Genomic DNA, 23,713 nt, shown 5'->3' with positions numbered 1-23,713 from the left:
GCACAATGTGTTCTGTAATGTGGCTGTATTTTAGTAGGGTCTATCGCCACTATTCAAAACTTTTCTAGCCAAAATAAAATCTCAGGTAGCTGTTTAATAATGAGAAAATGTTTCATGTTTGGCTATTATTATAGATCTCTATAATGTATGCTGTATTGAATTTAGCCATGGCCTGTACATCTTCATTTCTAGGGAGGGTTTATTATAGGGCAGCACAGCGGTATTGCTGACACATAGCTCTTGGGTTCTGATTTGGATTCTGGACCGAGGAACCTTCAGGATGGATTTTGCATGTTCACCCTGTGTCCTTTGAGCACTTCACTATTTACCTCAGATAGCTCAAACACATGCATGGTGTCTAAAAGTGACCGTGTGTGTGCCTTACAATGGGCTGGCACCAAATCTGGGGCGTAGACCCTGTGCCCTGTGTTTCTGGAATAACCCTAACAAGGACAAAGTGTTTTTCTGATACTGGAGGAGTGGATATTTGAAGGAATGGTTCAGAAATAGGCAGGCAGTGTAGATTTGCTAGAGAACTGTGCTCACAAAGAAAAGTATGTCCTGAATGAAACTGGATTTATGTGTACATGAGTCCTATAGCCACAGTAAAGATATGCATCCAATTCTCTGGCTTTGCTTTATCCATGCCTAAAAGAATAAATATTTTCATACAATCAATTGTAATGATCAGTTATGTTAAGACATGTAAAGTGTAAATGACAGCAGTACCTTTAGTATTCCCTTTCACAATGAACATTTCTTTGTTGTTCGAGATTCTGCTTTATTATGTATTATTTGATCAAATTTTGCAGGCAAGCTGGCATGCTTTGGAAGACAAATGCAAATTAATCCAGCATTTTACATTGTATGCATTCTGTCTACAGACAACAGAAGGCTTACATTGCCACACAGGGACCCCTGGCAGAAACCACAGAAGATTTCTGGAGGATGCTATGGGAGAACAACTCAACCATCGTGGTCATGCTTACCAAACTGAGAGAAATGGGAAGGGTACGTCACTGTTCCTTGCTAATCTAAACACCTTCTTCCTTATGGTAAATAAGATAAAGCTGGCAGGCTTTTGGCATTACAGTGTCTGTCTTCTGAACCAAGCACAGCCTTTGACGTTCATCTCCTTGAGTTCAAAAGACAGCAGGGTAATCTTTTTGTTAGATGCTTGTTTCATGAATGTTCCTTCAGATTGTTGGATTGAATATTTGAAGTCCAGGATGAGCTTTCTTGTGCAGTAGTGATGTATTATTAAGAGATACTTGTGCCTCAAAACCGCATGAGAATTTTATGTGAACCTTTGAAGAGTCTGAAAGAGAGGAACAAGGGCTATCAGATACCTAATTATCTAGCGTAGTTGAGTACAGCATTGGCTGGGTGCTTTAGAGCAGGAGCTGAAAGATTTCCATGCTTGGTCGTGCCTCATATCAGTTCTACCCTTAACTTTTATTCATGACTTCCTAGCCTCATAGTAACTGGGGAACATTGGGATGTATAGTATGGTCTTAGATTTGCATTATTGTTATCTTCCATAAGGCCAGCTGGAAAACAGTCCAAGGAAAAGAGTACTTGACAGAACTTGAAAAATAAAGGAGCATTGAAGACTGTGAAGCTGTTACACTCTTAATGCTGCACTACAATCCAAGCTGTCTTATTAAAAGTACAGTAAATGCCCTTTGTGTACATAAATACCATATAAATAGAATACATAACTTTATTTTCTCAGCGATGCCATTTTCTTTGGGAAAAGCTTAGTGTGGTAGAGCATCATTTGGGCATCGCTTCTACTAGGCATTTTACATTCGACAGATGATGGAGTATTACAAAAGCTGAGAAAACGTTAAGCAGTGACATATTAGATACCATTATCTAATATGCATCTGATGAACTTTGTTACATAGTGAATTAAAAAAGAAACACATTTTGTAACCACAAAGCGTGACACGCTTGACTAGAGCATGTAGCAGAACAAAACATTCTTACATTTCCTTTCCATTGTCGATGATTTCCCAACCCTAAGTATCTTAATTCGCTATTGAACGGCTATTTGATTCTCCATCCAGCCGGAAATCTTTGAGACGGGGCAAGATTTTACCATTATGCTTATATGATGTTTGTCTTTTGAAATTTCTGTGTTGAGTACAGTAACTTAATTACCTTGCAGAGATGATTAATAATTTTAGCAAAAAAGGTTACAAAATTTACTTTCATTTGGAAATGCACATTTTTATTAGTTTTTGTACATTTACTTAAATGAAAAAAATGAATTAGATATTGTTAAAACATTATTTTACAAACTAGTTTGCTGTTATTCTCCAGAACAAATCTAACATTATTCAGTTGGTCTAATCAATGTTCAGGAAAAGTGGAGACTTGGATTAGTATTACCAGTTTATTTACTTCTGAAGAGTCTAAAGATGCAGAAGGGGTGTAACGCTAAATTAGTACAATACTTTATATTTCTGTTCATTTAAGAGTTTTAAAATCCCACCCTGTCTCTAATAGGCAGTCCGGTCACTGCAGTCCGTGCTGTAATCTACACTGGCAGCCTGGACAGCTTGCCAGCAGTGTGGCATAGTGTGAGGTTCTGCAATCTGCTCCATTGTTTTACACTTCATGTTTTTGCACATCTTTGTGTGTTAATTGAAAAAGAAAAAATATATTAAGGTTTGTAATCAACTTTATTACATTTCACAAATGTAGGACATACAGGTGGGTTTTTGAAAGATCAAGTCAAACATTGATATAATATAGGAACAAGTAATAGGTTTATTCCATGCTGAAAAAAAGAAGAAAGAGAACACAACGTTTCGGCCGTGGAGCCTTCTTCAGGTGTGGGCGCTTCATGCACACCTGAAGAAGGCTCCACGGCCGAAACGTTGTGTTCTCTTTCTTCTTTTTTTCAGCATGGAATAAACCTATTACTTGTTCCTTTGCAGCCTACGCATGCTGACGCAGCTACCCACCATTGATATAATATAATTGATATTATGATGATGTAAGAACAGTGGCCATTGTGATGAAATGAAAGAGGGTGTGGAGGCCTTGCTATCCCCACATCCCCCCAGGGAGGTGACTGAAATAGAACATCATGGTCGTGGTAGGTCAGTTGGCAGCACAGGTGGAAATGCTTAGTCCCCCACTCCTGGTGACTGATATCTCATTGGTTGTTGGATACTTGTCAAAATGAAAGGGAACTAGTTTATCACAAGGAAAGTTAGAGATGAGGTGTTGTCCAGCTCTTCTTAGCTGTAGCACGCATGTGAAGGGCCTAGCACAGTATGCCTCCTTGTTATCCTAGGAGAGGACAGGAGGTTGTATTGTTAGGTCAAACATAGGGTTAGGTTCTCCAGATCAAGGATGATACGTAACGGAGACTGTTACTGGCCAGCAGGGTGTTTATAGTCTATATTATATACATGCCTATGCCCACAAGTCCTATAATATGTAAATGCAATGGAATAGCACTCGGCTTTTTAAATGGGAGGATGCAAATTCAAAATCTGATAGGTGGGGAAATTATCAAATTCAGAGCAAATTCAAATTTTTTGGCAACATCTTCTAAAGCGAATCCAGATAGAAATGGTTCTAGTCATCTTGTGCTGAGGATGGCTAATATAAACAATGAGGCAAAAAGAAATATGGGAAGAAAGGTGAAGAGTAGGGTCATTCTATCACAAAACAGATGTTAGACAGGATTCCATCTCCTTGGATCAAAGTTTTCCTATGAAACTGGAGTTGAGATGAAAAGCGCTCTAGATTATGGTTTTCACACACTTCAGAGTCGTCAGAACTCTGTAATTTCCATTCTAGAAAGCAACAGAGGGCAATTTTTATAAAAGGCTGAAATAATTTCTCCCATCACATTCTGCCGAAGCAGAAAAATGGAGATAGGAGCTGAGGTGCTGTTCTCCACGCGTCTGTTGTTGCCATGGCAGCTGTAAGAAGAATGAGTGCTTAATCTCTGCTTTTAAGAGAATGGAGCCAGAGACCTGCAAGGCAGTTGGAACTTCATCTGTTGAGTTCCTCCTTTGTAGTGGACAGGGTGTAATTTTGTTGCCCATGTGTATTGCACCAAGCTGCAGAGTGCTTTTCTTATCAGTGGAATTAATGGGTCACTTGCTCAAAGGTTCTTGTTCAATTTCCTTTGCCTAGGAGATACTGTAAAGTGGGGGTTCATTTCTTTTCAATACCCAAGGTCTTGTTACGGGGAATCACACACTATGAATGCTACAGCACCAGACCCAGAAACATAGCAATACCCTGCAAGATCTGGCTCCTGCAATACTGCTTTTGTCATTTTATGCTTTTAAAAGCAGCATTAGAGAATTAGCTGAAGGCTTCAGTTTCAAATTTGTGTCAGTCAGTTTCCAGTGAAATATACACTCACTTTAGAAAAATGCATTTCTTTGTTCTGCTGACATTTGCAGATGTTTATTTGGCATTTATGAGGGAGACAAGTCCATTGTTTTTGCTGCTTTTGTGTTACCATCCTGTGAAATTTGTCACAGTTGGACAGCTACCACAAAGCATTTTGTAGACAATGACATTTCTGTTATTCAGAAATCAGAAGTATGAGCAGAAAAGAGAAATGATATAATCTTCAATAACTACACTATCAAGCACCCTTTCGTGTTTCAATACTTTGTTCAATATTTTGCCAACAGCACATTTTTAGATTTTTTTGATGACTTTAACAGTGTCAGTTCTGAACATTTTTTATCAAATGGCAGTGGTGCAGTAGCCTGACTTTCAAAACTGCCCTCAGCTCACAAGGTATTAATGTTCTGTAGACACAGTCAAATTTTAATTACCATGGGGTTCAATGACCACTTTATCACACAAAAACACTAAACATTTTTCTGTCTTCCTGTGTCATAGCTAAGAATTAGGTAGCACCATTATCTCAATTAATTAAATGGTAATCTGGCATTTGCCTTTCTGTGCAAAATGTGACAAAAAGTACACAGTACAGTTCCAACGGGCTGACAGGACAGTTGTAATAAACTAAAAAAATGTTTTATGCTGTACTTTTGATGGGCTATTCTTCAGATGGCTTAATTTTTAATATCCAAAAATACCTTTTTCAGTCTCCAGTTTTTAGGGATGCAAGAACTCATAATCCACACAGGTCTCCACCATCTTATGCAGTTTTGAGTTTACATGCAGAATTATTTGATGCCAAAATTTCATTTTACACATGATCTAACACAGTGTCTGTCACTGCGTTGGTGAATTTCTGCCATTTTCTTCCCAGGGAACCAGCAATGCATTCCGTCTCATTTATCTTATGGTATCGCACACACTCCATATTTTGTCTCCTACATTTTCTTTATAATCTCCCATTGTGCTTTTTGAAATATTGTGCATTGATGAACAATGAATCATGTGCTGTGGTAAGGAGACTAATATGGGTAGATGTGAGATCCATATCTGTACCAATTTGTTTTTCAACAAATTGCATGTCATTATTAGGTTTGTCTGAAACTATTGAATTTTTACACTGCCTGTTTCCTTGTTTGTTTACTTTACTGTATCCCACTTCTCAGATATGAAAGATTTACAACTATACAAATGTTTCTGTTTTGAGAACTCCAATCAAGCATGTTGCTACTGAGAGAGTTCATTAGGATTCATCATGTCACTTCATAGAACCCATGGAGACAATGTTAACCAGAGCAGAAGCTGTGCTAGGCATTTTTACTGATGTTTGTGATGTACAGTATTTGATTATTTATAAATCCTTCAAAAATAGTGACTTACAGCACAATATTTAACAAAAGCATCATGAGATACAATAATAATCTTGCAGACTGACAAGTAAGTATTAATATTCAGACTTTGACCATTTATCAATGACTCTGTGCCTGCTGATTGTGGAGACAGTGGCCGTCTCTCCCCCTCCCACAGCACACTGGGTGCTGCAAATGGGAAAGGACTTGGAGTGTGGAAATGAATCAGAGACAAAGATAGAATGCTGAATTGAAACTGCATGAAATAAAGCCTTTGAAAACTGTTATTCAAAATATACAGAAACCAAACAAAACCCTAGCTGTGTGCTTCAATGTCGACAAAAAGCTTTTATGCTGAAATCTGGACCTATTCTTTACCACAGTGCCCCATATTTATGAATGCTCATTTGACCTCTTGTTTGTGTTTGTAACCCACAGGAAAAGTGTCACCAATACTGGCCTGCGGAACGTTCTGCAAGGTACCAGTATTTTGTTGTGGACCCCATGGCTGAATACAACATGCCCCAGTACATCCTGAGGGAATTCAAAGTTACAGATGCCAGAGTAAGTAACCTCTTAAAGCAATGGCCCTCGTTTTCCAACGTACTTAAATCATGAGAGTATATTGGACTATAAGCAGACTACATTGCAGATAGAATAATGGAAAAAGTGTGTAATGGATCATTTAAACAAAGCCTTCAAATAGAACACGCACAGAAGAACAGGCAATATTGGCGAGTAATGGCAAGAAGGCAGCCTGTGTTTGCTGGCACTTGATCTCTTAAATTTCTTTGATCTTCAACACCTTTTTTGAACTGCATGTTGTAACATGCTGTGCCGTCTAATGGGTTGTTAGGAGAAACATTTCAAAGGACACAGACCTGTGTAACAGGAATGGGTTGATCCAGCTTTGTTTTAAGTGCAGTTAGTCCCTCATCCAGCTGGAGTCCCCTATTTATCGGCCCTGCCAGGAGTGGTGCCACTAGGGTTGACAGGCTATAGAGGATAGAGAGGCAGCATCAGCTCCCCTACGGCTGCCACGCCCACCTACAACCACCCTGTCACATACATAGAGATTCACAGGAGCAGGGCAACAAAGATACAGGTCTACAGGGTTCTATACCAGTGCAATATTGTACCTTGTTACTGCTTAGCTTTAGACCCAATTGTGATATCTTATTATCCTCTTATGCTTTAGCTTTTGCTGGCATCTTTAAAACTTTTATATTTTACAACTCTTATGAAATGTTTTAAATATTAAAATGGTCTGAATTTTATTAGTATTTGTTAGCATAACTGGATCACAGCTATTCTTTCACTAGTACTGTTTCACTTAGAGAAGATCGGGCCTGCAGTGAGTCAAGTAAGAGAATGTGGATACTTGCCAGACCAGTAAGAGGATTAACTTCAATAATAGTTATAATATTGGCAAGTGCAAAGAGGGGTTTAAAAGAAATGTCTGGAAGAAGACAGATGATGAAGATGGGATTCTTTAAAGAGTACATGTTTCACCGTAGAAGTCAATGCCATGTGAAAACAGAGTAAAAGAAGTTTACACAATATTGACTTTAATTTCAAATAGTTTCAAATATTCTCGAACAATGCAGAGAAATCCCACAGGCAGAACAAAAACAGTTTTGTTTAGACGGTGTACACATACAGCATAAATGATTAAAGTTTCTAAGACAAAATGTTTTAAGCAAGCCTATCAAAAACAGGATGACTATGTGGTTGATGTCACCCTGAGGCTGATGTGAGCAAGGTTGTGGATTTGACAATGAATGAAAGATGACAGGCGATGAAACACTACTGCAACAATCCAAAACGTAAGGTGTTTCCACAACAGCAAACCTTCATAGTTTCTCTACAGAAGATGAGTATAGACTGCAAACAAGATAACTGTCTTCAGGATTGCAGGCAGTGGGAATTCAAATTTTGTGCCTTAACTGATGTGACATTAACTGCTTAAAAAACAGCTCTTCCGTCTGCTCACGAACTCTATCGCCTGCCGCTGTCCCCGGAGAAGTTTGCGGCCAGCCCCCAGGTTTTGAAGAAAATATCTATGCTGTGAAAATATTTACTAAAATGTCAGAATGGCTGTCTAGTTTGATAATTACACAGTAAAGTGTTCTGTGATTGCTGACATTTTGAAGAATTGTTTTGATGAATTTTATAAATCAAAAGGCTGTATGTCGATTGGGCAGATTGGCACTTTTGGGGCATTTATCATGGTTTGTAAAATGGTCAGCTGCCACCTGTCTCTGGTGTCCTTGGCAACAGGGTTGCTATGGAAGTACAACCATTACATCATCATTGCCTCTCACACTGTGCAGCTTTGCTGTGTTTCACTGAGCACAAGCACTGAGAAAAGCTTTTCTTTTTAGACAAACAAAACATTAAGGAAACTACAGGACCCCTAGTTAAAACAGCTCTCCTGGGCCTTGAAACCTCACATTAAACCATTCAGCCCACTGCTGTTCTGGTTCCTACTGAGGGAGATGATATAAAATGCTTGTTAAATACATGTGCTATCGCCGCACGGTGTCTTATAGAAGATAAGTGCCTTAGATCTTCACACCGGCATGAGGTGACCGGCCAAGGCAGTATTCATTTTAGTGAGTCTTAATTAAAATTAAATCATCAAAGCTGGCTCTTTCCCAATCAGAATGTGTGTAGAATTCTCCCATTTGTTTTAAATCTTTGATTCAAGGTGGCTGAAAAAGCTTGGGGCTGTTGTACACCTTGCAACTAGTTGGAACAGTACTGACATCCTACTTTAGTTGCTTTTAAATTTATTTCTCCACAGAGAAAATGAAAATCTTGTATTTAATTATTTTGCTGTGTGAAAATGCCTGCAGGTGTTTTTGTGTTTAATTTTTAATTAAGTGGAATAAAAAAATTGTTTTGTTAAATGGGACTTCAGAGGTAAACATTCAAATGCATTCAAATCCAAATTGTATTTGGGTAAAAAATAAAAGATTGTGTTGTAGCTTTTAGGCTATTGCATGGCAGGATTATTGACTGGAAGGACTGTGGGGTCTCCAGCACCTCTTTGTATAATGCATGAAGACTATATGAGACAGAAACATTTTGCAATGACAGAATCAATTTTTGCATTTCATATCAGCCATGCAAAAATTAATAAAACTAGGTGTTGACATACAGGTATATAGTTGTATGTTATTTCAGGTTACGAGTGACAGCAGAGAAATTCCAGCTGCAGTTGTCACAGAACCTGCTCTTTTAATGGCCCCTGCACAACACAGGACTTCAACACTTCTCTTCCATCGATTTGTTAAGATTATTCCCTTCACACTGTCTCCAAATACAATGTCTTTCATGCCTGATGCCATATTGATTTCTTCGCTTAGTTATTGCTTTGTAAAACAGCAGATAAAAAACACATTTTCAACTGCAAACAGCTCAGATCTTACATAAACTTTTTCTAATAATAAAATTTTATTGAGCACCTTTCAAGAAACTCAAAGGGATATACAACAGTGTGCATGTAACATACTTAACAGGTAAAAATAATTTAGTAAAATCAATAGTAGAATCAATAAAGAAAATGAGTAGAATAAAAAAATGTTTTTGTAACAGAAGACTGCTAGCCATGAAATGGTTAATTCCATGCTGAAACAAGAAGAAAAACTTCTGTGTTTCGGTTGTGGAGCCTTCTTTGGGTGTGTGTTTGAAATGTTTTGTTTCTTTTCTTCTCTTTTCAGCATGGAATAAACCTTTACTTGTTCCTTTGCAGCTTACGCATGCTGATGCAGCTTCCTCCTCGAATTAAGTGGTTAATAACAGTTCAATAGATCACTCTAGCAATTCTTTAAAATCCTGGTAAGGAATGAAAAAAACGAAGCCCAAGATGTAAACTTTTCACAATATCTGGTAAAATACCAATTTAATAGATGTGTAATGACTTGCATCTTTTACAGAGTCATATTTCTCCAGCTATGTTTGTTTCAGGCCAAAGAAACCTGCTGCTGCTCTTGACGCCCTTGAGGTTGAAAGCTTCTGTTCAATTCCAAGCCATGCGGCTGTCTCAGCTTCTACCTGCTGGCCTGACCAGCTGCCTGTGTCTTTTTGCTGCAGGATGGTCAGTCACGGACAGTGCGGCAGTTCCAGTTCACAGACTGGCCTGAGCAGGGTGTGCCAAAGTCTGGAGAGGGCTTCATAGATTTCATTGGCCAGGTACACAAAACCAAGGAGCAGTTCGGACAAGATGGACCCATCTCTGTACACTGCAGGTGAGTTGAGCAAGTCTGCTTGTATTAATCTTTTGGTAGGGTGGAAAAAATAATGTATGTGCATTTTCCTTGCCATGATATCCACAGATCCTGAAAAGAGTTGAGGGTTTAACCGTGCTCACGGGGGCCTTGCAATTCATATGCTTCAGTTGCTGCCCGGGAAGCCACTGTTAACTGATATGTTTGATTTAGCCCCACACAGCTCCAGCAGGAGCTACTGTCTGGGGAGTCCTGAGGTGCATTCAATATAGAGAGAGCTCTGACATGGCACTACAAAGCCAAAGATAGCTCTTATTGAAGTGGAGTTAGGGCAGAGCACATTCAGACACTGATAAAAGAAAAACAACTCAGAAAGTTTATGAAAACTTATACAGAAATTGACCAGATTAGATGAAAATGGTATGAGTTTTAAAATGTATGAGTGATATTGTTTGTATTTTTTGTAAAAAAATATCTGGACGCTGGCTCAGGATACCTGTTGCCTCTCTCCGAGACGTGCCCAGTGAGGCTGAGACTGAGATATCGTTGCTTTGCATTCTTGGCTAACAGGGTGTTAAGTAGCAAACATATCAAAGCACTCATCTTATTAAAACACCCCTCTGGTCACAGTTGGATACGTAGCCCAAACCTGTGGCGTTTAGGTAGGAAGGGTCTCCCCCAGCTCTAAACAAGCACCTTTACAAGCTGTGCCACTCTGGAGCTCATCTTTGAGCCCTGTTCAGATTTTTTTGTATAATCGATCAATTAAGGTTTCATAAAAATGGGCCGTCGGGCCTTTCTCCCAAGTGTCTTGTTAGTTGGCTGTGTCACGTTCCCACAACCATTGTCATGCAGGGAAACACTGATGCAATCTTATCTGTAGGATTTGTAATATTCTCTGGAATTTACCATTAAAACACTAAAGAATGTAGTGGAAACATTTTGCTCCTTTTGCAAAACTGCTTTAGAATGTACATTGCTGTTGCTTTTTAAAATTTTCATTTTGTAGTATCTCTACTCTAATTTAATCCCTGGTACAATTCAGAGATGCTGTTGATAATAGTCCCCCTGCTTTATCTCCTACTTCAAAATACTGTATTTACTTTGTTTTGTTTTGTTTTGTTATTTATCTGACAGAACAAAACAAATTCTAGTTTTATTTACTGAATCACTAAACTCTTACAGATTGGATTAGGGGTTAGTTATAAATTATTGTGGCTACATAGATTTATTTCATACAATGTTCTAGATTTCTTAAGGGCTTAGTGGATACATGTATTTTTAATTCTTTATTTTGTGTTGTGTAGTAAAGTTTATAAGCCGGCTTGCACCCCATGTACCTGAAACAGATCCAGTATTAAGGCCAAAACAACTTTGGTTTCTCTTTTATGAAACATCCTGTTCAATAAAGCAGAACTGTTGAGAATATTGGGGCCGTCATAGTATACTGGTTGAATGAACTGAATGATATATATCCTGAATCCCTAGGAATTCGAAAATATATTGCTAGTTACCTGAAAGACATCTGTTCCAGAGTAAGTTTTGTGGACTCAAATGAAATTCTTAAATTATTTCTTCAGTATTGTTTCTTCTTTACATCTTGGAAGATCACTCCTTCCCCATTTAAAGCAATTCATGCTTCGTCATTGATTACTTTGAGTAGAATGATTCCAAACAACTGGCAGAATTTACTCTAAAACAAATCAAAATCAGTTGAAATTGCCAGACTGTAACCATCAGTTTTCTGCCCTAGATTAGGATCAAGTGTTGACACAGCAGGTGTCCTTTGTCTTGAAATAAAAGTTTTATTGTAGAAGGTATAATAATATTATGTATATACACAGGTAAAGAAATAACACTTCTTTGGTCATTTATGAACTTTGTACAGGTGTTCCACTTCAGACTTCTCTGATTTTATTATTTTATGAAGAGTAAATTCAACCTTGCAAAGTGTGATAAAATTGATTTCCCTTCTTATTTTTGGAAATCATGTTCTTATAAGATCACTTTATTGGCCATCTACAATTTCTTGTATTAGGAACTTGTCTTTTCACATACCCCAGCTTGCTCTCCATGAGACACAGACAGGGAGAGAAGCTGGGGGTCAGAGCGCAGGGTCAGCCATTGTACAGCAGCTGGGGTTCAGGACCTTGCTCAGGGGCCCAACAGAGTAGGATTCCTCTGCTGGCCGTGGGATTCGAACCGGCAACCTTCCAGCCACAGGTGCAGATCCTGAGCCACAGAGCCAACCCTCCACCCATCCCAGGATACAGCATTTCCATCCTTTCAGGCGGTTTTCCACCATATTAGATTATTAGGCAGTTTTATAGTATTGTAGTCTGCTTTGTATTAAGAGTTGACAGATTACTGCTTAGATTAATAAATAAATTTTATGTCCAATGTTGCCCCCGTGTGGTAAAAGATAATCTGGTTGATTTGTCATCCTAATTCTACACCGAGCTTCACTAAAGAAACACATAAGGTGGAAGAAATTACAATAATAACAGAAAACCATTTCAATGTATCTTAGACGACTTGACAAAACAAAACCCCTTTCTTTCTACCTTAATAAACAGATAAACAGCAAACTAAATCAAATTTGTTTAGTTGAATGAAAGCCGAGTTGGAAACTATGATCATTAGAGCCACAGTTCTTATCCACAGTTACAGGCAAAGCAGAATATTGGAATTCATTTTCTTTTCCACCACAGGCTGTCATTTCAGTTAAACAGAAATGGCTCAAATCAAACCAGCTAGTCTACTTCATGTTGCAGTTCTTCCTATATCCTATAGTTTCTTCTCCAAACTCTAAACTACAGGAAACTGGTCTGCATTGTCCTCTAGTTAGTGTGATTTGGTCAAATGCCCTTTCCAGAAGTAATCTTTCTTGTATCTTTGGATGTCTTTACAATATCTTTCTAGCAGTTCCTCAGTTTTTCTGTATCTCTTCCCTTTAGGAATGCGATTGTGTTTTTTTGGGCTCGTTTTAATAGACACAAGATTGCCCGCTACATTGCCAGATAATTTGTAATAAAAGTATTAATATTGCAATAGATTCTTCTTGTTTGGTTCTTGTCATGTTATACAGTAGGTGCAACCTTTTGGCAAATACCGGTAAATACTACTGCATGAGTAATAAAATAAGGAATCTTAACAATTTATTGTATTGATTCTTGCTCAGCTTAATTTTTAAACACTCTTCTGACTTTTATATTCTATGGTGCTGTGCTTCTCTGTTGTATAGTACAGTATGTACTGTATGATAACTTTTCTGAGCTAGGGCATCACTATAAAAAGCACAACCGTTAATACTGGTTATATGCTCTTTTAATTTTTGTGATTTTATTGATTACCCTCACATGATCTTGACAAAACTCGATCTAGAAAGTTTATTCAAAACACAGCTCTGCATTGTACGTGCAGGCCAGTCCGTTGTCTGTAGCCTTTCTTGCTCCACTGAATTCTCTCCTAATTCTCTGCTAAGTTCGTATCTAATGGAGCCATATGGTTTTGTTATTAATTGCCTGATTACTTCCAGTGAATGGAAATTTAAATCCTTTCTTTCATTTAGTCTCTCTGGCTGTCAGCTTTTAAAGTCTATCTATTTAAAACGGTTGATCAAGTTTAAGAACCATTTGACAGACTGTGACCAAGTCAAAGGAAAGGCTTTTTTTCCGGGAAGGGGTATAAACCTGCGGTGAAAGGCAGGATGTTAAATCGTTTCACATTGGATATTCCTCAGGCATCACCGAGTCCTGCGGCGCTCGGCTCTCTCACAGCACCAGGCCCCCTGACTCTTTGTTCTTTTTACTTGTTGGTCTCAGACTGTTTGTCCTTTTGTGCTTTGAGATTTAAACTTCAGGATTTTTTTTTAATATCGGCTCTTCATGGGGCCAATAGTTTTTTTTAATGTCAGTTTTCAAAAATATTGTCCTCATTCTAACAAGAAATACTTTTATCCCTGTTTCGCTCATGGGGTCAGTTTTAGGAATTCTGTACCACATTCATTCACTATTCGTTTGTGTTTTGCAAATCAAGCTATACAAATATATTTGCCATGTTTCACACAGATAATACAATAATTATACTTAGTAAGATATATATATCCTGCAGGAAATCACTTATTCCGCCATTTGAAATTGCAATCAAACCATTTTACAGTAGGATTTTTAAAATATTTAAGGATATGGGTTAGCGCAACTTTATATTTTCAGAAATGTTAAATTTGTGCAAGATGACTAAAGAAAAAATAACTTTTTTTCTTCAGTTTACAGTGTCAATAATTTGTCATTTTCATTAGCTGATCCTCTACAAGCTGCTGCACATTTTTCACCAGCGATATTTCAACAAGCTTTCTCCTTTTCAGGTTTCTCCTTCTAAGTACCAACTGCTCAGAGCAGAGCCAGTGTCAAGTTAGCTGTCTGTCTATGACCAAAGCAGTAATATTAGATGTCTCTTGACTCTGGTTAAGGCAGGCACAGAAGGTATAAACTGTATTTTTACAGAAGGTCTGGGAGTGATATTGAGTAATTCTGTGCGTTCTGGACATCAATCAGATGTGGCTTTGAATGACAGAGCAGAAAGTGGCAATCCTGAGCTCATGGGTGTCTGAAACAAGCAGGCTTAATAGGATGTTCTTAGTCACAAACTCTGGGTTTGATCCCTCTCTGTTCCCCATGAGGAGGGTAGCAGGGCAGCTCACCTCATTACTCTGCCCTGTCAAGTGTGACTTTGTGCATTCCAGCTTACAGATGGGTATGGGTTTAATAGATGATAATCACACGTTCATAATGAGTTGAACTAAAGTTTGCTCCGCTTTGAGCAAGTAATTTGTTCAGCTGTGTCATAAACAACCATCTGGGGACAGTAGGATGTTTCATTGATCTCTAGGGTAATCATCTGAACAAATCAGCTACTTAAGCTGTCAAAATGAAATTTATCCAAGTCTATAGATATGAATGATTGAAAACTGCCCTATAGGTCTAGTGCATTATGGCTCTCCAAGTATAGAGTAAGCGAAAGCGAGAGCAAGTGCAGTGCACAGGGTAGCAGCAGTCTTTCTCCGGGATGTCAAGGATGACACATTTGGGGCTCACAGGCCACTGTGCGAGTGCTTGGCCTGCTGCCTTCTCAAATATTGGGGTTTCACCCTACACAGGATACAATCATCATTTAAATATTTCTATTAATTCTTTCCGAGAGGTCAGACTGTAGATCCTAGTTTGTAGTGGGGTTTTGTGTCGCCGTCCCCAACCCCAGTTTGTACAGAAATCCCAACACCCAATACCCTGGCTTCCTTTCAGAAGTAGCTGGACGAGATCCTTGTATTACTTGGATATTGACTAGCAAACAGACTAAATTTGTTTGAATTGCCTTTTGACATTTGTAACCAGTCTTATGTTACAAGTATATCTTACAAGGTCCACCACTCTGTAACATTTTGACAAGCACAATGGTACTTGTAGTTAGTCACGTATCGTCCATTACCTTTATGTCTTGTGAGTTTTGATATAAAAAAAAAGATCTACTTATACTGCATATTTGATACCAGTACTATCTTGATTTACAAAGGGGACATTGTCTTCAAAAAACGCATAATAAAACAATCGATAATTTTTAGCCTTCAATCATTCATATTGTGCTTCCTGGGATAGCCCTGTATTATTTTGTTTACATTATTCTAGATTGTTCTTCATGTCAGTGGTGCAAGGCTAAACACAGAGACTATTGCTAACTTTTTACATGCTGATTCTCAAATCCACCTTCTTATTTAGTAATACGTTTGTGTAGTCTCTCTGTGCGAGTAATGGTTGTGAATGATTTCGTTTTTAAATCCTTTGTAGTGTAGATGGACATAAATATTTTACATGAAGACTAACTATGCCTCTCACCCTCCATAACCACATGGATGGACATTTAAAACCAAGAACAGGGAGAATATTTTACTCAGAGTTCTGGGTATGTAACAAGACACCTGGCCAAGTTGATGAAGTAGAAAAGTAGTCTTTCAAAAAACAGCTGGATTATTGAACTGTTTTTACTATTTATCAAATGAGCTAGATGGCCAGAAAGGCCTCCTCTCATTGCCAACTGTCATGTTCCCAGGATTGTAGGACCATGACACTGTCTTGGCTGGAAAACCCATGCAGTGAAATCCCACTAATGCTGAAATGTGATTTAAAGGTGCCCACTATTTAGCAATTGTGTTAACATTAATGTTTGTAAACTAAATGTTAATAAACTGATACCTTTACTGTGCATTTGTCATGCATATTACCGAGTTACTTTTAGGAATACTCATTTTACCTTACGTTTTCATGTTTCTGACAAGGTTTTGCTTTACATTCACAGTACATTTCTCATCTTTCTGTGCTCTAAAATAACTCTCAGTTAAAACTCACGCAAAATGCTTATGTTTATCTTTGGTTTACTATGTATTATCTGTGATCCTAGATTTTCTTTGTCCCTGATTTGAATGTGTTTTAATCTTTGTAATCCGGAGGCATGAGAACCGTGATAGGGCACGTCTGAACGCCGTCGTCAGCCCGGGTGGAAGACATACTGAGATCAGACAGGCCAGCAGGGATGGGGGTGGGACCGGGGGTCAGGAGTCGGTCCCTGTGGAACTGTACTTTGATTGCGATGTAGATGGGTCGTGTTGGGGGTAAGCAGGATTTGTGGATGCACCCCTAGCTCTTTCTCAGGGAGAAGCTGTTTTTCTGAGGGGTCTTTTTGTGTTCTTTAGCGCGGGAGTGGGACGGACCGGAGTCTTCATCACGCTCAGCATCGTCCTAGAGCGCATGCGCTATGAAGGGGTGGTGGATATCTTCCAGACGGTCAAGATGTTGCGAACGCAGCGGCCGGCCATGGTGCAAACAGAAGTGAGTAACCCGTATCTCTTCCCCCACGGTGCAGCTTAGCCTCTGGGTTCTGAGCCCTGGTGTCCCATGCAGTAAACTGAAGGTACAGTTACTGTTTCAAAACCATGCATCCTGACTGCCATAGCTGCAGTGTTTGCCTTGGTGTTATGTAGAACTTCATGTGTAATTATGATTCTTACATGTGAGTGGAAACAGCATCAGTGCTTATCAGAACCTGGTGAAAAATGGAATGTACTTAACCTCTGTCCCTGCAGATTGTTTGAAAAACAGTAGTCCCAGGATTCAGGGATGAAGAAGAGGAACTCCTTTGCATTAAAGCAGGTTTTAATATTTTCTCTCTTTCTTTTATCAGGATGAATACCAGTTTTGCTACCAGGCTGCTCTGGAATACCTAGGAAGTTTTGATCACTATGCAACGTAATAAGCCATCTTGTCAGCGATTTTACCGTCCCCCAGTCCACAGTCTTCTGAGCCATAGAAACTTGCGTGAAATTTTAAGACAAAATTCTCAACATAACAACAAGATGAAGAACAACAACAACAACAACGAAAAACACTTATTCGGACTAAAAAAAAAAAGACTGTAGTGAGGGAGGAAGGAATTTTAAAGGAGTGCGTCACACATACAGAAGCCCTCACTCAGGAATAATCTGGAACCAAATGGAGGCTCAAGCTGTCGGTTGGGAACTTTTTTTATGTGTTGGACTGCTAACCTTACCTCAAGTGTTCAGACGTGGAGGACATTATAAATATTTTGTGGACATCTATTAAATACAAAAAAAACAACAAAAACAACAGTAAACAAAAAAAACTACATCAAAATGTTGCTTCATTTTGATGCTCAAGAAGGGAGAAACAAGTTCTGTGTTTTAAATTGACAAAATAAGAAAAAAGGGGACTTGGTTACATTAGACTAAGGATTCATGTGTCCATGATCAGGGTTATGTTTCAGCAGTACATCCCTTTGGAAAGGGGGAGTAATAACATAGTGATTCTGGCATCGTAGACAAGCCTTCAAGCTGTGCCCACTGTTGTCCCAGGAAATGGTAGTTTAGACCCCTAAGAGATTTAATGTCTTCATAGAGAACAGGAGATTGAATATTAGTACCAAGGAAAGAGGAGGAGATAATGCAGTCCACCCCACCCATCTTTACCACCCATTGCTTGTTACACCCTGATGTTAGGCCGAGTGAAGACTTGACACTTGCTTCTGTTAGCCTTCCAGCAGTCCTTACAAGCAATTATGGGCTGTCAAAAAAAGCAATCTAGATTTAAAGAAAAAATATTTTTTTAAAATCTATTTTTAACAACAGAACAGTCGAGGGTTTAAAAGGCAAAAGGAATTTGAAAACATCACGTTTAATAGGAATAGTTTTCTGCTTCCGCAGCATATGGATTTAGGCAGAGGTCAAGCAGCCAGCAACGTTACGTTAAGGGAGTGGAGGAAGGGTGGTGCATTTCTGAATGTTGAAGTTGAAGTATAAACTGGAGGGCAAGGGGCATAACTGAAATGTATTGGATTTCTCCTGCAAGAGAAGCCTTTTTTCCAAGAAAGAGAAGTGAGGACACAGTTGTTCAAAGTTGAAGAGATTCTTATCTGGGTGTGTTGTTGTCCAGTGAAGTTCTCTGTCAGTATCTGTATATCTGTTAACTGTACTTGCATACAGGTGAATTGTGGACTTTGAAAAGCACTTTATCCAGACTCTCTCAAATGTGCTCCCTTTTTAAATTTGGTAACAACAAATTTGGGTTAACTCGCGGACAAGTGAAAACAATCCAGAATATTCCATCAGGGCTTTCTGGGGTCTGGGCTAGAACGGATGGTTAGAACCAAATATTTGAGCGGACTGGGGTTATCCACATGATGATCGCTGTATAAATTGCTCAATAATAGACTGAAACAAATGCTATTTTCACCAAAAGTCTAAAAAGTCCGTTTATTATGTATGAATCCATTACCTTCTTAAATTCTGAAAGTTCTGAACCACTTCTTTTAATTGCAGTAAGCGCTTTCAACTATTCAGGATTCTTTTGTTAAGACATCAAAAGGGCTGGGTATCTGCTGCTCACTTCACAATAATCAGATTATCTTCTGTAAACAGGGAGCAGAGAGATATAAATGCTGTGCATTACAAGGTCAGTTTTAAGGCTGCATGAATGTCTCAGAAACTGTGGACTGTAACTCATCCACAATAGTCGGCAAATACAGATTCCCAGTTTTGCTAAATAGCAGACCAGGAGAAGAAGGCAGAATGCTTTTTTGTATTGGTTTGCACAAGCAGCTGTAGCAATCATTCCATTGAAAGGACTGAACACATCCCTTTTCTGTAAAGAGTGTGCAAGGAGGAAACTGAGCGGGTTGTTGTTTTAAATGAAAAAGCAGAACAGTGAAATTTCCTTCCATTAAACCTGCTACCTGTCTTTTTTTGTAACTGTAGTAAGCAGTTTATTGCAAGCATGCTTTGTTTTTCCAATAATTTCAAAATAATTAAGATACATTAAATATACATCACTACAGTCGTTCAAACCTGGTATGTCCCTTTTCTATTGCAAAAGATCTAAATAATGATGTTGTGAAGGAGGTAACAGCACCAGGTTACTGAAGAAATTATCCTGGAATATATTTTACCAGCCCATACCTCAAAGAGTTGTTCTCCCTTGTTGCCAGCATCTTAATAGAAATTAAATCAGCACTTGAACTGTTTGCTATGGTGTGATATTTAGGCACAGGGCCAAGGCCTATTAGGTCATGATGGCTTGGGTAACTTTTTCAACCACTGTGTACAAAGAAGAAGAGAATGGTTTTGTTATTCTTTTGTTCAGAGTCAAAAGGAGGGGTTATTGCTTTTAGTAAGGCCTTGTCACCTTGCCTGATCTACAGTGCACTCAAAGATGCTTGTGAGGCTCCACTTTAGAAATCACTACAAGTGGTTTATCATTGCTCCTCGAAACAAGTTCAGAATGCCAAAACGAAATCACTCCCTCAGTTGCTGTTGAACAAACCAGGATACAAAGCAAATTGGTGGGATTACAGAGTATGAAAATAATGTTTTAGACAAGGAAAAGTATTGAAAGAACAAATCAAGTGGACTGTTGCTTGTCTGTTAGCTACTTCACCAGGTAATTCGAGACCGAGGTAAACAGACAAAGCCAGCTGGGCCTCAATTAAAAATGGAAAGTGCTCCTATAAAACATGTTGAATTAGATCACTTGTCTTTAGAATTGAAAGTTGTTTTCTTGAGAGGTATTAAAATTCTGTCAACACTTGGTGATGTCTGCATATGTAGTGGAACTCCCCCCAACACTCACCCACAGAACCAGTATCCCACCAGACAGTTGTTTTTCGGCTCAGAAGGAAGTACACCTCCAGCTCAGTAGGTGTTCACTCACGTATGGAGCTGCCTGGGAGCTGTGAGTTGTCCAAAAAAGCCTTATTGTTCTCAATATTCATAGAATAAACATTTTATATTTGCTTTCCCTTTTACCTGGCATTTTCATTTTCATTTAGTTACAGTGCTTAACAAAAAATCTAGTTTGCATTATTAAAGTCAGCGGGGAAAAATGCATATTTGTTCATATTATGTTAAAAAGACATTTCTATTTTTTCACTGTAGAATTGTTAATTGTAAGGTGTGTGTGAATACATATATTTTCACAGTGTATATGTATTCACAAATGCAGTTTATATATACAGTATATATATCATCCAGAATGTTACTATAAATTTTGTTTTTATTTTTTTTCCTTTTTTTTACCTTTTAGAGCCTTTTAATTGCTGTTATAAAAAAGAATATGATGGCTTTTCTTTTTTAAATTTGTAATCACAACCTTGGGAAATATTTTGCGTTTCTCTGGAAACAGTGAAATGGGTAGGGCTGCTGCATTGTGCTGTTGCCTCAGACCCTTTTAATTTACTACCACTCGGTAGACTGTGCTGATAGCATAGTTGTTTTTATTATTAATATTATTACAATGATGATTATTAGTATTAGTATCTTTTTTTAAGTAGCAAATTAAACTGGTCTACTAAACAATGAATCTGAGAATTAATTAGACAATAACCATTTAATTACTACTGTACTGGACAGATTAATTCTGCTGTACGCGGTGAAAATGTATGTTTTTTTAAGCCCTCTCTTTCTGTAGTTTTCAAATTTTACTAACACAGATTAACTATTGACTATGTTGTATACCATTTATGGGCCAGAACAGAATTTATATATATAAAAAATCTGGTCCTTCTAAACTTGAAAAAAGAAAGCTGGAATGCTAATCACCCAGAGTTCTCAGAGGTCTGCTCTTCGTGTTGCCTTTTGGTTTTGGTCTCTGGGTTTTTGCTTAAGTTGGACCACTGGCACAGGGACTGCATGGTGTTGTTCACAGCGATAGTGCCATGATGTCCGGATGGCTTTTGCCATCAGTGATCATGTGATGCTTTTGTGCACAGCAAGCAAGGTTTCGGCCATGCTGTCTTCAAGCCTGACGAGCCAGCACTGTCACACTGCCACAGAGGAAATGTCTTGTAATACTGCCCCTCTGTTTAGACCACATTATGCTCGACTCCCTCCACGTCAGCAGAGATCAAAGTCTAAGAAACCAGATGTTTGTGTCCCACTTTTAATTTCTTGTTTGCCACTGTATACTAAGAGGCACTAAAAGCATAACAAATGCTAATGATTTCCATACTCATGTGTTGGGCTTTCAATGCTTCTTAGTACGGTAAATAAATTTGGGCTCCTGAGCAAAGCGAGACCGCATTTTAGAAACTCTTAAGCTGTTTCTAAAGCCGTTTGTGGAGCTACAGTTGTGCTGACTGGGGCTCTCCACTTGTAATTGGAAGGTTGTGGGTTCACATCCCCAGTGGAGCACTGTTACAGTATGGTACTGTACACTGCTCAAAGGCCCTTCATCAAGGTATTTCACTCATACTGCTTCAATAAAGTACCCAGCTGTGCACATGGTTACAAATGTAAGTTGCTTTGGATAAAGCATATATTGATATTACATCTTTACATGGAAAAGAAATTAAGTATTCTGATCTGAAAAAAGCACGAAGGGCTGTTTGCCCAGTGCCTGAACTAGTCAAGGCAATGAGCAGAAGAATCCTGGGAGACAGCAATGATGGCAGCTTTCTATGCTGAAATGAATTCCTTGAATTGTACCTGTGTGACGTACATTGTAGTTGACAAATTGGTGGTTGATTGCTCAACGCACCTTTGTTCTTAAGACGACCCTTATAAATTGTCTGTGTTGTATCAAATTTGTTGGTGAGGCATTGTTAGTACATGCAATGTATTCTCGTTAGGGGACCGAGAACAAATCTGGATTTCTTTTCAAAAACTGAAAGGCGCAAATACAACCAGAAGAACATAAAAGGGCAAAGACTTGCTCATCTAGCAATCCTCTGAGGTTGCCAACATGGCCTCAAACAGCTTGGATTTTTACGCAAAACCCATTTTGAGGATAAGAAAGCCTAGTCTGGATGTGAGAACTGCTAAGGAGCCAGGGAGAAATGAGGACTGCAAAGGAGTTTTGGAAGCTTGTTCAACTTGTTGCTCTGTAACTAGTGAAAGTTGCCAGAATTAGGACTTATGTTGCAGCCAAACTAATGGAACATTTGTTCAATGGTAAAACAGAAAAAATAAAAAAATGAAAATGAAAAATACAACAAAAAAAAGTTTCTTTGTATGAGGGCCAAGTGCTATCGCTTTCAAAACTGTTAACTGAAACAATAATTGGTTTAAAACCACTGTGTATGTAGATACGTTGACTTTGTATTAAAGAAAAGATTGTCTGAAAGCAAGTGTGGCTTTTTCTTTTCTTTTCCATTTTCACTGCCTTGTTTTAGTCATCTCCATCATATTAACTCGCAGTAATACTAGTACTTGGCAGTTTTTGAAAATTAAGGTATGCAGCCTAATGCGGAGGAGGCCAGTGAAGAAATAGAAACATCAACCTGCACGTTGGGAAGAACACAACAAATACTATTTCTAATGACATATTATAACCAATTTATGACCTGTAAGCAATTATTCAATAACTCTCATACTATACACTGTTAAAAGTTATATTACTTGTTATAGCTTCTGTACCTTGGAAAATGGTGTATCATCTGTTAACGTTTAACAGAAAAAGAAATAATGCTAATAAACATGCTTACATCTTGTTTTAACACTTCACAGCTGTCCCATTTAACAGTGTAACTGCTAATTACTACCAAAAATAGAATGTTCTGAAGATAATATAATAAGCATTAAGAAGACATTTCCAATTTTTAGCATGGATTTAACATTTACTTGGTCCTTTATTATAATATGATGTCTAGGTAAGGTAGCACTGAACGTGTGATCTATATTTAAATATTATTACATGAAGTATATTCTAGGACATTAAGCCAATTATGTTGATTCTTTTCCTTTTCAAACTTTGCAACGGATGCTTTAATTACTTCTCCCCGCACTACAAATCGCCTGTTCACATTTGTTGTAAACGCTGATGCACCACATTGTTCCAGCTCTCCCCCTCCTGGCAGTCACACTCACCACAGGTCCTGCCAACAACCTCCAGAGACTCACTGCCACCCAAGTGAGGAACAGCCTTGATGGTTTCTATAAAGGGGTATAAACCTTCAACGATGGTCCTGAAACAATTGCACAATGAACCAGATTTCATTGCAGTTCAGTGCAGCTGAACAAGTGATTAGGGGATCAATGCATTGAATTACACAAAGGCCTGGGTTATTTGTAATACCTGGGGAAGCAATAAATTGTATTATTGGGGAGCTTCATTGTGCGCTTGGCTGCTACAAACAAATCAATTACAAAGTGAAAATTAATTATGAAATGTTTGTGCTTTGTTT

At 38.4% G+C, this 23,713-nt stretch overlaps 1 protein-coding gene across 10 annotated transcripts in view; it reads left to right on the top strand.

Moving 5' to 3' along the window:
* Positions 1 to 22,653, top strand: part of ptprsa (protein tyrosine phosphatase receptor type Sa) — a 313,640-nt gene extending 290,987 nt beyond the window's left edge. For all 10 annotated transcript variants that reach the window (XM_069186054.1, XM_069186057.1, XM_069186055.1 and 7 more), the window contains 5 exons: positions 885 to 1,011; positions 6,180 to 6,305; positions 9,840 to 9,994; positions 16,719 to 16,854; positions 17,207 to 22,653. In XM_069186054.1, coding sequence (XP_069042155.1) covers positions 885 to 1,011; positions 6,180 to 6,305; positions 9,840 to 9,994; positions 16,719 to 16,854; positions 17,207 to 17,275 — 613 coding nt within the window. In that variant the 3' untranslated portion in view covers positions 17,276 to 22,653. The remainder of the gene's footprint in view (positions 1 to 884; positions 1,012 to 6,179; positions 6,306 to 9,839; positions 9,995 to 16,718; positions 16,855 to 17,206) is intronic.
* Positions 22,654 to 23,713: the final 1,060 nt, after the last annotated feature.

Source organism: Lepisosteus oculatus, chromosome 29, assembly GCF_040954835.1.
Source record: "Lepisosteus oculatus isolate fLepOcu1 chromosome 29, fLepOcu1.hap2, whole genome shotgun sequence".
Classification (NCBI taxonomy): domain Eukaryota; kingdom Metazoa; phylum Chordata; class Actinopteri; order Semionotiformes; family Lepisosteidae; genus Lepisosteus; species Lepisosteus oculatus.
Note: the sequence above shows the minus strand (reverse complement) of the source record. Positions and strands in the feature narration are given on the sequence as shown.